General features: G+C 38.9%; 1 protein-coding gene across 8 annotated transcripts in view; it reads right to left on the reverse strand.

Annotated features, from left to right (window-relative positions):
• The window catches only part of RBM33 (RNA binding motif protein 33), a 124,160-nt gene that overhangs the window by 39,265 nt on the left and 69,426 nt on the right, over positions 1–15,469 (reverse strand). For all 8 annotated transcript variants that reach the window (XM_089533571.1, XM_089533569.1, XM_089533577.1 and 5 more), the window contains one exon: positions 8,133–8,774. In XM_089533571.1, coding sequence (XP_089389697.1) covers positions 8,133–8,774 — 642 coding nt within the window. The remainder of the gene's footprint in view (positions 1–8,132; positions 8,775–15,469) is intronic.

Raw genomic sequence — 15,469 nt, forward strand, 5'->3', positions numbered from 1 at the left:
CCTCTCTTGGCTTCTACCTGCAAAACATCAGGAGGAAGGAGGAATCTGGGTATGGGTTGGAGAAATTATAATCTTGCCAGCAGTACTCTGACAGCTGGTTCATGACAATGGAGACACTGTCATTATGCACCAGCTATCAGAATACAGCCAGTGGCAACCCTCCTTATTGTGTTTACCCACTGCCTTCCCAGCTTTTTTTTTTTTTTTTTGGGGGGGGGGGGGGAGAGAAATAGGTGACTCTAGGGTAGAGGGAGTTGTCGTTGAGTCTATTCAAATCCTGTGGGGGAGGGGGATAAGAAAGTAGCTTGAGGATGTTTCTCCTTGTTGGGGGTTGGATACTCAAAAAGATTCATTTCTAGGTGTTTTTTTTTTCTTCCTCCAGTATTTGAATATTTGTTCCATAGTTGCCTGATTTCCTTGGAAGATAGGCATAATAAAAGTGTAATATTTATGTTTGCATTGATGAGTCTAAAACTGGTAGACAATTATTGCCTGTAAATCCTGTCCCACCAAAGGCTGTAAAGGAGGAAGATGTCAAGAATAAAAATTACAGTCGTCATGGAACCCTGGTGGCACAATGGTTAAATGCCTTTACTGCAGCCACTCAGTCAAAACCATAAGGTTGCGAGTTCAATACCAGCGAAAGGGCTCAAGCTCGACTCAGGCTTGTATCCTTTCGAGGTTGCTAAAATGAGTACCCAGATTGTTGGGGGCAGTTAGCATACACTTGTAAACCACTTAAGGAGTGCTTAAGTGCACTGATAAGCGGTAGAGAAATGTACTTGCTATTGCTATGATGAAAAGGTTGTGGAAAAACATAAACAAAGCTGAAAGATAGAAGGGTCATACAACAAAAACAGATGGAAAGAAGATACACAGGCCATGAGACTGAGTATAGGAATGTTGAATAAGTGGGCATCCAGAAAGTAGGGAAGCTGGGACAATTTATCAGGACCTCTACAGGACTATACACTAAGTGGAACTCAAGCTAGTAGGAGATAACTCATTTCATTTGATTCAAAGGGACAGATTGCAAACCTACGCAAGTACAATGGGATGATAAGACTGTGACACTACATCAGACTGCAAATGGGAAATATTATTGCTGAATGCTTCTTCCCATAAAAACTACTTCTTGTACATATAATAGAACATATTCTAGAGGAAAGTATCCTGGCTCAGTTATCCCAGTATTAACTTTCCACACATGCTTCCTACCATAAAAGCAAAGTAAGAATGATTCCACATTCACAATCTGAAATAGTTTTGTCTACTCTACCACCTTAGGACATTAATTCTAACATCATGTAAAGACCTAGCCTTAGTCTCTTGAATTAACTGAAATGGGGAGAGGAAAAAAGCATCTGTCAGTGCCCTAGGTATGAAGGCTTAGAGAAGAAAAGGTAGAGATGGCAAGGAGATTGTGTAAGGAGCATGAGGGCAAAAAATGAAGCTAAGCAGAATGGGAGAAGGGACTAAATACCCTAAAGGCACCAGATCCTGTGTGATCTTGGAAGTTAAGCAGATTCACCAATGGTTAATGTTTGGACGGGAGACTGTCAATGTAGGTTACATTTCAGAGGAAAGAACTGCCAAAACCACCTCAGAGTATTTTCTGCCTAAGAACACCCTATGAGATTCATGGAGTTGCTCTAGGTCAGCAAGCGACTTAAAAGCATACACACACACAAGGAACAGGCAACTGTTGCCCATCTAAGAGGAATCATAAGTCTAAGCAAGTAAGTTATGTGGAATAGATATTTTAAATGTTTTAATACTCAGCTAAAAATGCAGCAACAGGGTTATTAGTCCAGTACTAAAGGGGGAAAAGTTACGCCAAAATCAGCACCAAATAAATAAATCCAATATGAATCAGGTACAAAATATAATTAAAGCTTAGTTGCAGACCAACAGGGACTGCTCCAGAAAGTGAAAAAAGACAGAAGACTAACAAAGAGTTCATTCTCTGCTAAATAATACCATTTTCACTTTGCACCCAAGAAGGTAAGGAGAAAACTCTCATTTTGCCTTTCCCCTGTTAAGGAGACTTTCACTGACAGGACCATACTGAAGATTTATCCAAATCCTGTAAACAACACTGTGGACAAAGATGTCCTTAAGCAGACAAAAGGAATAGGCCTGAAACACATATAGCAAATAAAACAGAAGCCCGATAAAAACAGCAAGACAATCATTCAGCAAAGGACCCACACTCCCAATGCTCACTCCTCTAAAGAACTTTCTGTCCTAAACAAAGACTTCCTACCAAGAACACATTTGCAGCTGAAAAGACAAAAGACCGTGAGGCAGAGCAAATTAAGAGCAGTTATTTTTCAAATCAATAGATGGTGTAACAATGGAAATGATCACCACTGCTTCTAAAATTCTCTCCATGCCATGTTTATACTTGAGGCTGACAGTGTCCATCATATGCCGGACAAAGCATGGTAGGATATTTCTAATGCACTTTTTGTTACAATATTTAACCATGCACCAAAAAAAGCTGAAGTGAAGCAAAGCCCTGCAATGCTCCCAGTAAAAACTAGTTAAGATGTTTCTCCCCGGCAAATATAACCAGCTGTTTACTGTACCATAATATTAGAAATGTGTTGCCAGAGTTTGGTGTCAGAAAAGTCACCCTAGAAATTTTTGTGACACTGATTCATGACATACAATAGTTCTACTCTGAATAGTAGCATATTCTAATTTTCCTGAGCTTTATTTTATGCTTACTAAAATATGTGCATAAATATACATTTATAATATATGCAAAGTTCAAACAGATATTTCTGTATATCAGGTTTTGCCACCTATACTTTAAAAAAGGAGGGGGTTGATTAAAATTATTTTTAGAATGTATTTAAATGGTAGAAACCATTAAAAATATTTTAATCACGTAAAAGGTTTAGTTAAAATGCATAGAAGCAACAGATCTGTTTAAGAGATCAACACCCTACCTGGATCAGCTTATTCAGACCTAAGACCTAAGCTTAATCCTAGGATATCTGCAGAACTGCAGCCTGGCCCTTACAGCTCAGGTTGATCCAACCACTTTCTTTTCAAACCAACACACCCAAAAGCAATGCTGTTAGAACCCAAAGAGACTTCATGTTCCTACCGAGCTCCTTGCCATTTTATCTTCTATAGGGAAGAGAGGACAAAGAACAAAGAACAGGTACCAGTTTAGAAGAAAAGAGAATGTGAGTAGGAATCGTTCTCTTAAAATGGCACCCCATCATTCAAGTACACTTTTAAAATTATTTGGAAGTTTTTAAAATGTCAATCCAATGAAACACTGCAGACCTGTGCAAATGGGAAATTACTGTAAAAAATATACATGTAAGCAAAACTGAACAGTATTGTGCTAAACCTTAACAGTGCACACTACAATGGTCCCAGAATGCAGTGGAGAAGAGATTCTCCAATTTCAGCATTTCTGCTCAAAATGTTCAAAGCATCTTGTAGACCACTGTCTCACTGATCAGCAGGCCTGCCAGTCCATATTACCCACTGCATGTTTCCTTCCGTGCCCCTCCATGTTGGCAAAATGATTTTACACTTGTAAAAAACAACTATCCTTGACAGTTGTGTAAAGGCTTTTTGAAATCCTGCATATAATAAAGCAACATACCAGTGCATCCAACTGTCACACTTGACAGTCTGCTTGTAGAGCTCCAATGTAAGTATGTGCCTTCTGTGAAAAAAAGTACTGTGAATCAGCCCTAAATAATACATTTATTTAATGTAAATTGACTATTATAGAATGCCCTTCTAGTGAACAAGATAGTTGTATGATTACTTTACTCCAGTTCACATACCTGAAGACAACTAACATAAAGACTGCATTATCAAGCAAATGTTGCAATGTGTTTTCAAGTGTCTAATATGCAGCAGCAGCACAACTGGGTTGAAAAAAATTTCCAACAATTCCAGCATCATAATTTTTCTCAGCATATTTCAAAAAAATAAACAAAACAGCATAATCACTTCAAATTCTGAACATTTGCAGGAAGTGCTACATTACTACAAGATCAACCTACTGTTTAGACAGAGCATGACATAGCTGATCCCAAAAAGTTTAGGTTTTGATGGACCACTCAAAATGTTGGAACAAAGAATAGATGCATGCTTCAAAGGGGATTGAGCCTGAGACGCTCAACAGAAGACTCAAAACATGCAGAAGGATTTGGATCTTTCACTCACATGGAGCTTTGACAAACTTATATCTCAGGACTATCAACAATGGCCAAACAGTGTCCCTTGCTGTCAATAATTTCCCTTTTCTCTGTGGTAGAATTCAAAGATCTAGCCGTGTTAGTCTGTAAAATAAGTATGTAAAAAATATTGTAGCACATTTGAGACTAACAAAAAAGGAGTTGGCAGCCACTGAAGTCTACAGAAACCCATGCTGTCAACTCCTTTCTTTCAAAGGTGCTCCAAGATCAATTTACATACTTTTTTTCTGTGCAGCATGCCGAACAAGGTGTCGAACATGGTTACCGGGTGTGTGTGTGTGTGTGTGTGGACACAATATGCATCTTGGTCTGAGTTTTTATGCTTGTTTTCCATTTTCTGTTCTTTAGAATTGGGCTGCAATATTTCACTATGGAAAGGAAAAGGCAGTTTCCAAGATAAATTCCCTTCCCCTCATCTGGAAGTTTGGATGAAGGTACAGAAATTCTCTCTGGAATTTTACATTATTATGCAAGTCTAATTATTGCAGTTTAATCAATATCTGTAGCAATTTTAAGTTAGCTACCCAATGTTACTTGACTGCAGTTTTTTTAAAAAACACATCTTTTTCATAGTCAACAGAGGGGCTGTTAATGGATGACAGGAGCTTTCCATTCCTCTTTTACCAACTCAGTCACACAACAGCAGGTAACATTTCTTTTCCACTTAAAAATAACTGGCCTCTGCCATCTTGTTTACCAGCCTGTCTGGCTTTTACATGCAGAAAGAGGTTTTGGCACTTGGATGTCCAGCATAGTAGACAGTGAAAGAAGGAAGGATAGATATGTGCCCTTGCTGACATCCTTTTTAATTTCTGTGTAGTGCATGCAAGTTTGGAAGAATGGGTTCAGATTACTCAGTACTCTTGCCATCATGTCTACTAGGTTCCTGTGCAGAATGTATAGGGAGCAAAACTCCTTATTAGATAGGAGCACATGAAACTGACTTATACACTGGCAGCAATGGCTCTCCAGAGTTTCAAGTTGAATTCTTATCTAGCCCTACCTGGAAATCCCCATTGGTCTCCTACCCAAATATTATGCTGGTATAACCCGCCATAGCTTCCAGAATCAGACAATACTGTGTTTTCAAGGTGGCATGCTGCATGTCGAGCACAGCATAGATTGCTCTTTCCTACTGCTGTCTCTTTGTTGTGTTTAAATGCTAGATGAACAGGAAGTTTTCTAGTTGCAATTCTAGCACAGAAATGCAGGCTGCTGGGGGAGAAAAGGAATATCCCTTTGCTGCCAATCTTCTCTGTTGATATAACAGATGCATAGGAAAAAGTACCTCCTGAATATGCATTACAGAAATGCAGAAAGCTGACCAAGGAAGGAAGTGCTACAGGACTTTATGCTAGCAGGGTATAGTGGCTTGAGTGTTGCACTACTACTCTGGAGAGCTGGGTTCAAATCCCCACTTGGCTGTGGAAATCCACTTGGTGGCCTCAGGCTCAGAGTAATGCAAAGGCAAACCCCCTTTAAACAAACCTTGTCAAGAAAACCCTGTCTTAGGTTCATTGTAGGGTTGCCTTAAATCAGATATGCCTTGAAGGTATACAACAACAACAACAACAAATAGCCCACTTTGTTTCTAATCCCAAGAATGCAGCAGACTTCTGGAAGAACTGCCAGGCACTCCTGGCAGGACCCTGACTCACTTTAGGGGGTACCTCTGGCAACCAAGGATGTAGTTAAGAACCAACCTGCATACCCCTGCTTCAATGAAGGTTTAAAATCTTTTGCTTTGGAAATGTTTTGCATTAGGCTACAATAATATCTGAATTTTTAAGGTGAGAATGAAAATGTAACTATTATTAATGTTGAATAAAATCACTTGTCAATATAATTGTAAACCAAAAAGATTCCTGAAGGGAATCATCAGAGAAATACAGTGCTATCCCATACTCTAAGACAGGAAATTCTGGCCTTGATCCAAAGCAACTGTGTGTGGGAAGGCTAGAACCATGCACACAGCTAGAGCTCTCTTTGAAGTTCTGCCACAGAGGCCCACACTGCCAAGAAGGCATGCCAATCTGCAACTTAAATAGCAACTTGCCTCTTTAACAGTGGGAAATGTTGCAGCAAAAATTGTTCTGAAGAAAGATCTGATTTCAAGCAGTTGCCTCTGCTGTTCATAAGGCCTGTGTTTCATTCTCCATACAGTAAATATTGCTCAAATACCTGTCCAGTCTTTCCACAAAAGTTTCCAAGGAAGGAGATTCTACAGCCTGTCACGATTTTTTTACTCACCAGTTGAACAGCTCTCAAAATTAAGCTCTATTTAATTTGTAACTACAGTACTTCCCAGTATGTTGAACTACTTTCTCATTCTGAGGCCTACTCCTTTGACCAAAATTGTGGGGGAAAGTGGGAAAGGACGACCATTATTTTTGAGAGAAAGGATCACGCACAAAATTTTAAATTATCTAGCTAACTTCCTAATTTCTTTGCACTGCAGTTCCTTTCTTGCAATAAAAAGAGAATATGACAATTAGAAAGTATTTCAGGGACTGAAGTCCAACTCCATGGAAGTGGGGAAATCTTTAGTGAATAATCAGAAATACCTGCCTTAAAGATCTCCCACAGAGTATTTTTACAACAAGATTTAAAAAACCCTATTTTAACCCAAAGGCTATTTAGCATTAACTTGCCCAAGAGAAGGATAGAATCCATGCTTGCTGTGAAAACAATCCCAATGGAGAGACTGACTGTTTACACACAGTGTGTTGTATATATTCAGCTATATCATTCCTTGTCTGTATCCATCCCCTTTCTCTTCACTCTCTAATATTGTCAATATGAATAATGGATTGAAAGTTGTTTGCTAACATACAAAACAGGACATGACTGCTGCCAACTTGAGTAGCAGGGAGGGTGAAGTGGAAAATGCTTAGTGTGAAGCCTTCCTACACTGTTCAATGTGTTGCAATATCCTCAAACTTAGATATTTCTTTACACTGAACAGTTAACCTCTTTTTCACTTGCTATTTCTATCCTTAGAAGTCTAGGTAGCAATAATGATCATTTGATTTTCAGCTTAAACCTATCTCCTCATTCTGTTTTCAAGAGGAATGACTGCCCCTCATTTTAAGCAATTCAACCAAGTTTCTCTTTTTTCTATCTACAATAGATAAATACAGCTCTTACTGCGTTCCTCGTGAATATCCTGTATAAACTGAATACTTTTGATTATTCACTACTTAGAATTATGCATCACTTTCTGGCCTACATATAATTTGTTCTTTTCCTCTGAATAGGAACTATTTTCAATTTTAATTTAATGTAAATTTTAATTTAGTATTTTTCATAAGCATGTTATCCCAAAATATTATCTAACCCTCATGTTATGTTTTATGCCCAAGTGAGCTGAGATATACAACATCCTTGTGCTAAACTGTCCTTTCTAGCCTTTCTTCCTTTAGGAGAAGATTTTGATTCTGGATGTAACCGTACAATATTCGTGCTTGGTCTGTCATCCACTACAACACTCAGTTCCTTTTCGGACTGTACCTAAATCTGAAATGTTTTCCATTCAGATACAAAGCTGGATCAAGGAATGGAATATTTCTATACCATACAACATTTGTGGCCTGACTGTTGGTTGTGTTTACCATGTCAACGTATGGTATACTACCATAGGTTCAAGGAGACCCATTGGGATTTCAGTGATGTAAAAGGTACACATATTTCATGGGTGGGACTGATTACAGCAAAATAGCTGAGGATATCACTGTTCCACTTGAAAATTACTAGGGAAATATCTGAAAGGTTAATTTTGCTACGCCTATTCTTTTCAATATCACCATCCCTGAGCTTTTGCCAATGACACCAATAGGACAGAGGCAGACCACAAACAAACCACATGAAAACAACAGACAGACAAGCCTGGTAACTTACCCCTCCTGACAATTTAATCACCCTGACTTTGGTGCCGACATGGGGCCCATCTCCACTACCACTGTTTGCCCGTTGCATGACAGTTCTTTTCACCCCAGGCTTCAGTTCCTGAGGTTGGCCTTGTACCGATGCCACCCGAGCAATTTGAGAGGGGTTCATGTGCACTCCACCAGACTTTGTTTGCACCCCTTTATATGGGGGCAGGAGCTCATTTTCAGGCACTGTCCTAGTCTGTCTCAGCTGCTTCACAGTTTTTATTTGCTGTCCTTGAAACTGTACATTATCTCCAGCTTGCAGAATATTGGTGGGCTTAGGCTGGACAGCAGGTGAATTGGGAACTACTGGGTCTTGTTTTTTAACCATCAGCCTGTATTTCACATTTTGGCGGGGTGGTGTACCAGGAAGGGGAAGCAGTGGGTTTCCATTGGTGGGTGACTGTGATGTGGTCTCCTCCTCCTGCTGTTGTGTCAGAGAACACTGCTGCTGCTGTTGCTGGGCCAGTCTTTCAAGCAACTCTCTTTTTCGAGCCCCAGCCTGAAGTTGCCGCCTGAGCTCCTTTTGTTTAAGGATCTCTTCCCTTAAACGTTTCTGCTCCTCTATCTTCAAGCGGTAGAGTCTGGTTTCTTCATCTTCATCGGGAAACTGCAGAATAGCAAAAGGAACAAGTTACAGGAATAGTACCCAGATTTGTCAAAACTCCTATTACTTCTTAAGTGGAGAGACTATAACGGCAGGCTCTCTCCAAGGAGCCTTTTAAATTAACTGAGCAATGATGCCCCTGCTTTTAATGATACAGCTACCAACCAAAAATTATTAGCTGTTAATTAGCTGAGCTGGGAAGAATCAAAGAATACATGTCTCTACTTTGGATTTTAGAAAAATAGAAAATCAAAATGCTGAAACTGAGGCTGTCTAAAATGGAGCTCATTCAAAAGTTGCTGAAACCAATTAAACTATTAATATAATTGAGGATCTCAAAATATTGTTTAAAATGGAAACAGTAACAATACAGAGGCAGCCCAGTGTCACACAGGTTTTATCTTGCTCTTTTCTGACAAACTAACAAAAGGTAGGGTAGTAAATGACCTGAAAGGCCCTGATTAGAACTATTGATTTTTCTTACAGAATTTTCAGCCTGATCTGAAACTCATTTGTCACACAATAATTGGTTATAATGAACAGCACAAGTCAATCTCTCTGACCTTGAACTCATGCACTCTCTTCAGAATTAAAATGTTGCCAAATGCTGTGTTGGAATATTAATAGTATATCAGGAATGGCTTTAATATTCCAGCCTTAAGCTTTTCTGAAAAGTATTATGCCCTTTGTGTGTCAAATAACCTTTCCAGAGGGCCTAAAACTCTGGCAGAAAAATGCCTCCTTATAAGTAAGCTAAGGGAAATCAAGAACATAAAAACATGCTTCCAAGGGTTGCTTCTGTGCTAGTAACCTTCAACAGGATACACATTTTAATAGGTAATACAAAAGATAACAAATTGCTCCATTATACAGTTTAGATCTCTTCTGCAAGCAACCAGTTCCATGAAGACGAATTCCACCACTGCTTTACTAAATGTATCTAAAAGGAACAATTTTGTAAAGATTTTTCTAAAGAACAATTGGTCATGTTCTTCCTCTACTAAACATAATCCATAAGCGATAAAATGAAAGGCACTATAGCAGGACTGGGAAACATGCATGGATCCAGATACTACTGGTTTGCAACTCCTACCACCTATTGCCAATGACAGGAGCTTTACCCCAGTTCTCACAATCCACCTTCATACAGTGGCCTTCTCCAACCTGGTGCAACTTCCACCTGTACTGGACTAAAACTCCAGTACCATCCTCAGACAGCATAGACATGCTGGCTGGGGATGATGGGAGCTGCAGCCCAGCATATCTGGTGGACATGCCTGGAGAAAAGAAGGTTAAGAGGTGATATGATAGCCCTGTTTAAATATTTGAAGGAATGTCATATTGAGGAGGGAGTAAGCTTGTTTTCTGCTGCTCCAGAGAGTAGGACCCGGAACAATGGATGCAAGCTACAGGAAATGAGATTCCACCTCAACATTAGGAGGAACGTTCTGACATTAAGGGCTGTTCAACAGTGGAACATACTCCCTCAGTGTAGTGGAGTCTCCCTCCTTGGAAGTCTTTAAACAGAGGCTTGGATGGCCATCTGTCGGGGATGCTTTGATTGAGATTTCCTGGGGTTGGACTGGATGGCCCTTGTGGTCTCTTCCAACTCTATAATTCTATGAGGGTGGAGAATACTGGGGTAGAATCAATCACTTCCATCCCTAAAGTTCTTGCATGGAAATCTTCTATATATTGTATTTGTGCTTGTTTAATCCAGAAGACCAATTTTTATCAATTTTTTAATTGTATGTACAGTGCTGTGTAAATTTACAGTGCTATATAAATAAAGTTTAATAATAATAATAAAGACTGGTAGTCGCGGACTGCCATCAATTGCATAAAGGTGCAACTAGGTATATGAATTTGATTTTGGATTTGAATTTGAACTTAAACATAAATTTAGGTTTTAGATTTGTACTTGTTTTTAAGTATGGATTGGAAATTGTTTGACATAAGGTTTGTTTTAAAATTGGTAATTAAGTGAGATATAAGTTTCAACTTCAAATGTTTTAATTCTTGTGGTGCCTGTTTATTGAACCATTTCCTGTATTGCTATGTACTGTATATGTATTATCCTACTTGAGAGTATGTATTTTCCCTGGAAAATGACTAACCATCCATTATGAAGCCTCGCCCTCCCTCCAGTCCATCTGCCTTGGTCCAGGCCTTGGAGGTAGAGAGGAACTGCTGGACCTCTTACCCTTTCCCTCCACCACGCCCTTCTCCTTCTGTGTCATGACTTTTTAGATTGTAAGCCCGAGGGCAGGGAATCATCTAACTAAAAGATTGTATGTACAGCGCTGTGTAAATTTACAGTGCTTCATAAATAAAGGTTAATAATAATAATAATAATAATAATGTAGTAATGGCTCAAGGAAAATGTGTTTGGTTTTTTTGCCTTTTGTATATTTGTGTATTTTAATGATATAGTTTTATTGGATACTTTGATTATGAACAACATATTTCTAAATAGCTGTTTTAATGTAACAACTATAGTATTTTACAGAATGGGGGGGGGGGGGGATTTAAAAAAACAATCTCTATTCCCCAACCCCTCCCATAAAGTACCCCAGGAAGAAATATCAATTCACTGTGATAGAAACTGATTCTGGTCCCAACTTTGTTTCAGAACCTGTAGTGTGAAGTTCCTTTTTAATTTCCTACCATATATGGCTATTTATCGTGTCCCTCTTCCCTTCCTTTCCTTTGTTCTTCCACTTATTCTCTCTTTCTCCTGTACTTTCTTTCACTATGCACCATTTTCCTTTCGATAAGCCAAGGGCTAATAACTTCCAGAGGTCCAGGGCCATTTCTAAGCCTGCTACACCTATTATTGTTGTTCTTGTTGTTTCCAAACATCATGACTCTAAGAGACACAATGTCCATTTTGCCCCAATCCTCCCTGACCAGTCTTAAGCCCACTGGGCCTTTTTTCCTCCAAAGCAGCTACAGCTTAGCCACAACTGCTGTAAGTATATGTTTAAAAAGAAATAAAGACTGGTAGAGTAACTGGTGTAACGAACATGGAAGCCTAAGTCACCATCCAAAAACCAGGATGCACCCATAGACCTCCTTTCAGTTACTTCATTTGACTTCCTTGATTGAGCCTTCCCACTTGTAATGCGGTCTCTCTTTTCCGACTGCCTCTCTCTTTGTCAAATATTGTAATGTTTTCTAACAAGTTGGCATGATATGGCCAAAGTACATCAGCCCCAGTCTGGTCAATCTGGTTTCTAGGAAAGTTCTTGGTTGATGTGGTCTAGGATCCATTTAGCAGTCATTTTAGCATTCCACAGTATCCACAGAACTCTCCTCCAGCATCATGCTTCAAATAGCTGATTCTCTTCCTGTCAACTTTCTTCACTGTCCAGCTTTCATAATCATACGATCCTGACTTTGGTATTCAATGACAGATCTTATCTAGTTCAATCATACCTGCCTTTCCAAGTCCTTGTCTTCTTCTGATTTCTTGACTACAGTCTCCATTTGATGGAAACAACTTAAGGACAAAGAATTCATGGATACTATCATAACGTCATTATTGGTATAATCATTGAATGGGGGAAATGAAGACTAATTTCTCATAGAACATTTTAACAGAAAGTTGCTCCTTAATGAACACACCATAGTGATTCCTAATCAACATGTGTCCCCCCACCATAATGCCACCTGGGGAAGACAATGCAAAAATAACCCAACAAAAAAATATAAATAAACACATAAGGAGCACAAATGAACTCTAATTGCAAATTAAGATGTTGAAGACAGCTTTCTGCATGATAAGTACTGCAGATTGGGTTACCTGTACTAGGAAATAATGAGGAAAGGAAAAGCCTCATACTAACCATCATTGCTTATGTGTTTTAAATATAAAAAGGTCCTTTCAACCAATACCTGCAACAGCCCAGGGGATGAGATGGGCCATTATTCCCATTTACCATATTTCTGAGAAATGAAACCAAGAAAGAGATGGCACTCTAACCAAGGTCCGAAACACACTGCAGAAATAATCCAGTCTGACACCACTTTAACTGCCCTGGCTCAATGCTAAGGAATTCTGGGAACTGTAGTTTTGTTAGACATTTAGCCTCCTCTGTCAGAAAGCTCTGGTACCACAATAAACTACAATGCCCAAGATTCCCTAGCACTGAACCAGGGAGTTAAAGTGGTCAAACTAGATTATTTCTGCAGTGTGTTTTGGACCCAAGTCTAAAAAACTCACCTGATATTCAGGGGATCATATTGATTCTCCTGAACATTTGGAATGTACTGAGAACACTGAGGACAGTCTTATAACCAAAACCGGATCAGCAAACCTTGTGCTCCCATGACAATACTCAAAAGAGAAGTTAATTCCTTTCTTCAGGGCTGTACAACCTTTCTGGCCTGTAGAGCCACACAGACTAGAAGACTCACAGACAGTCCCTCCACCTGATCTAGGGTCAAAGAGGTTTAATCTTCACATCCTTGCCTGCTGAGATGCGAACTCTGGATAGAGCCTCTTGCACTACACCCTACCAACCCACAGCACCCTTCTAAAACTACTGCTTTTCCAGAAATCTCAGTATGTGGAGAGGAAGGCTTTAAGCCCCCTCCCCTACACACACACATACAGTGCTCCAGACACCACTACAACTTTGGCAGTGATCAAACAGAAGTCTCAACAACATTGGGTTCATGAGGAGTGGGGAGATTAAGCTTCTCTTACCTCCACTACCCCAGAGCTCTTAGTAGATTTCCCCCCACCAAGCCCCAGCAATCCCTACCAAGATCCTTATCGCAAGATTGCTAATATCAGCATTTTTCTCAGCACTATATTATACATAAAAAATTAACTAATGGCCAGAAAATAAGAACATTAAAGAATTAACATTTACAGCAATAGGCTTTGATATTAAAGGCCATTTATAAATCTAACATTCATTACCAGGCATACAGTCTGGGCCCAGAAAGATGGAACACAAATTAGATCAATCAGTCAATCAACATAGTGCCTTACAGTGTTCAAAGTACGTCATATACAGTACATCAACAATCCTTACAGCAACTCTGGAAGGCACATAAATTGTTGTGGTTTTTAATGTCTGTAATTTTTATCTTGCTTTTAAACATGGATGTATTTGTTTGAGATTTTATAATGTAGATACTGTTGTAAATTGTACATTGTTTAGTACCCCTGTTGTAACCCGCTTTGATCTCCTTGGAAAAGCGGGCTATAAATAAACATTATTATTATTATTATTATTATTATTATTATTATTATTATTATTATTATCCCCATAGTACAGATGGATGTCTAAAGACGAGAGGATACAGGCTACTTAAATCCACATAGGAATTTCACTGCAAAGAGAAATTGAAACTTGACTCCTAATTCATATTCAAATTGGATAAACATTTAAACAAACCAATATTGGGTAGTAATGAGCACTATTTTGCTGTTCCAGAAAGGGAACAAACACATATACATATACATAGAGAGAGACAGACAGACAGAATATACATAATAGTAAACCATGGTTTAGACTTACAAGAATGAACCAAAAAGAACCTCAAATTCATGCAGTCGTCCCTTCTCCTTTGGTGCACCCATGAGGAAACTGGAAAATTCTGCTTTTGTTTTAGATTAACTATATATTAACATATCATCTGTTCCCCAAAACCGTTGTGAATGGCTTCTCATGAAACTATGGTTTGATAATGACTTGTTTCTACAAGCTATAATTAGGATTAGCTATGCTGTCCATTTTTTGACATTATAACAAGCTGTTAATGTACAATGGGACAATACTTTTGACTTGCCTCTAAGGGATGCATGTATGCCTGCTTACTCAAGCTGGATTTTCTTATTTTAATGTAAAGCTAAACTTCTTTTCCATCTACGCAAGGTGGGTTATTCACACCTTGTAAAAATAGATCATTTGCATCTATATTATAAGGTGGTAGATCCTAATAGTGTGTTTCCCCCCTCTGACTTATTTAAAAAGCCTTACTCCAGCCATTGGTGGCAATCTCAGGTCCAAAATGCCCAGAAAACAACTCTATATAAGAACAGTCTAAAACAGTGGTTCTCAACCTTCTTAATGCCACAACCCTTTAATACAGTTCCTCATGTTGTGGTGACCCCCAACCATAAAATTATTTTTGACTCAGTTCCTAAGACCATTGGAAATATATGTTTTCTGATGGTCTTAGGTGACCCCTGTGAAAGGGACGTTCAACCTCCAAAGGGGGTCGCCACCCACAGGTTGAGAACTACTGGTCTAAAAGCTACAGCCAACAGAGCCTTTTAGGGGGAATGCTTTATCATGTTAGTGTCACCAAGTATATTTACTTCACTCATTCTGGCAAGTAATGTAGACCTTCCTTTATTTCAAAAGGCACTGAACTTACCCACAATGTAATGTAGATTCATTATTTTAACTCTGTGACTGGCCGAAAACATTTTACAATTTTTGAATTTAATTATTGTTCCTCACTTTTGGAATTTGCTTGAAGCCCAATTATAAGCCCTTAATTAGTGTAGCTAAAAATAATAACATTTGCAGCAGATTAATAGTCAACATGAGGCTATTCCTGTTCCTCCTTCTAGTAAAATGTACACTTGTAATATATATGCTTGAGATGTATGCTAAACTGATGCTGATAAAGGTGTTTTTCTCCCCTTTAATTTGCTTAGTTATGCCTGCCAACTG

The sequence above is a fragment of the Sceloporus occidentalis genome, unplaced genomic scaffold (genome assembly GCF_023333645.1).
Source record: "Sceloporus occidentalis isolate IW3139 unplaced genomic scaffold, rSceOcc1.0.p SCAF_7, whole genome shotgun sequence".
In the NCBI taxonomy this organism is placed as follows: Eukaryota; Metazoa; Chordata; class Lepidosauria; order Squamata; family Phrynosomatidae; genus Sceloporus; species Sceloporus occidentalis.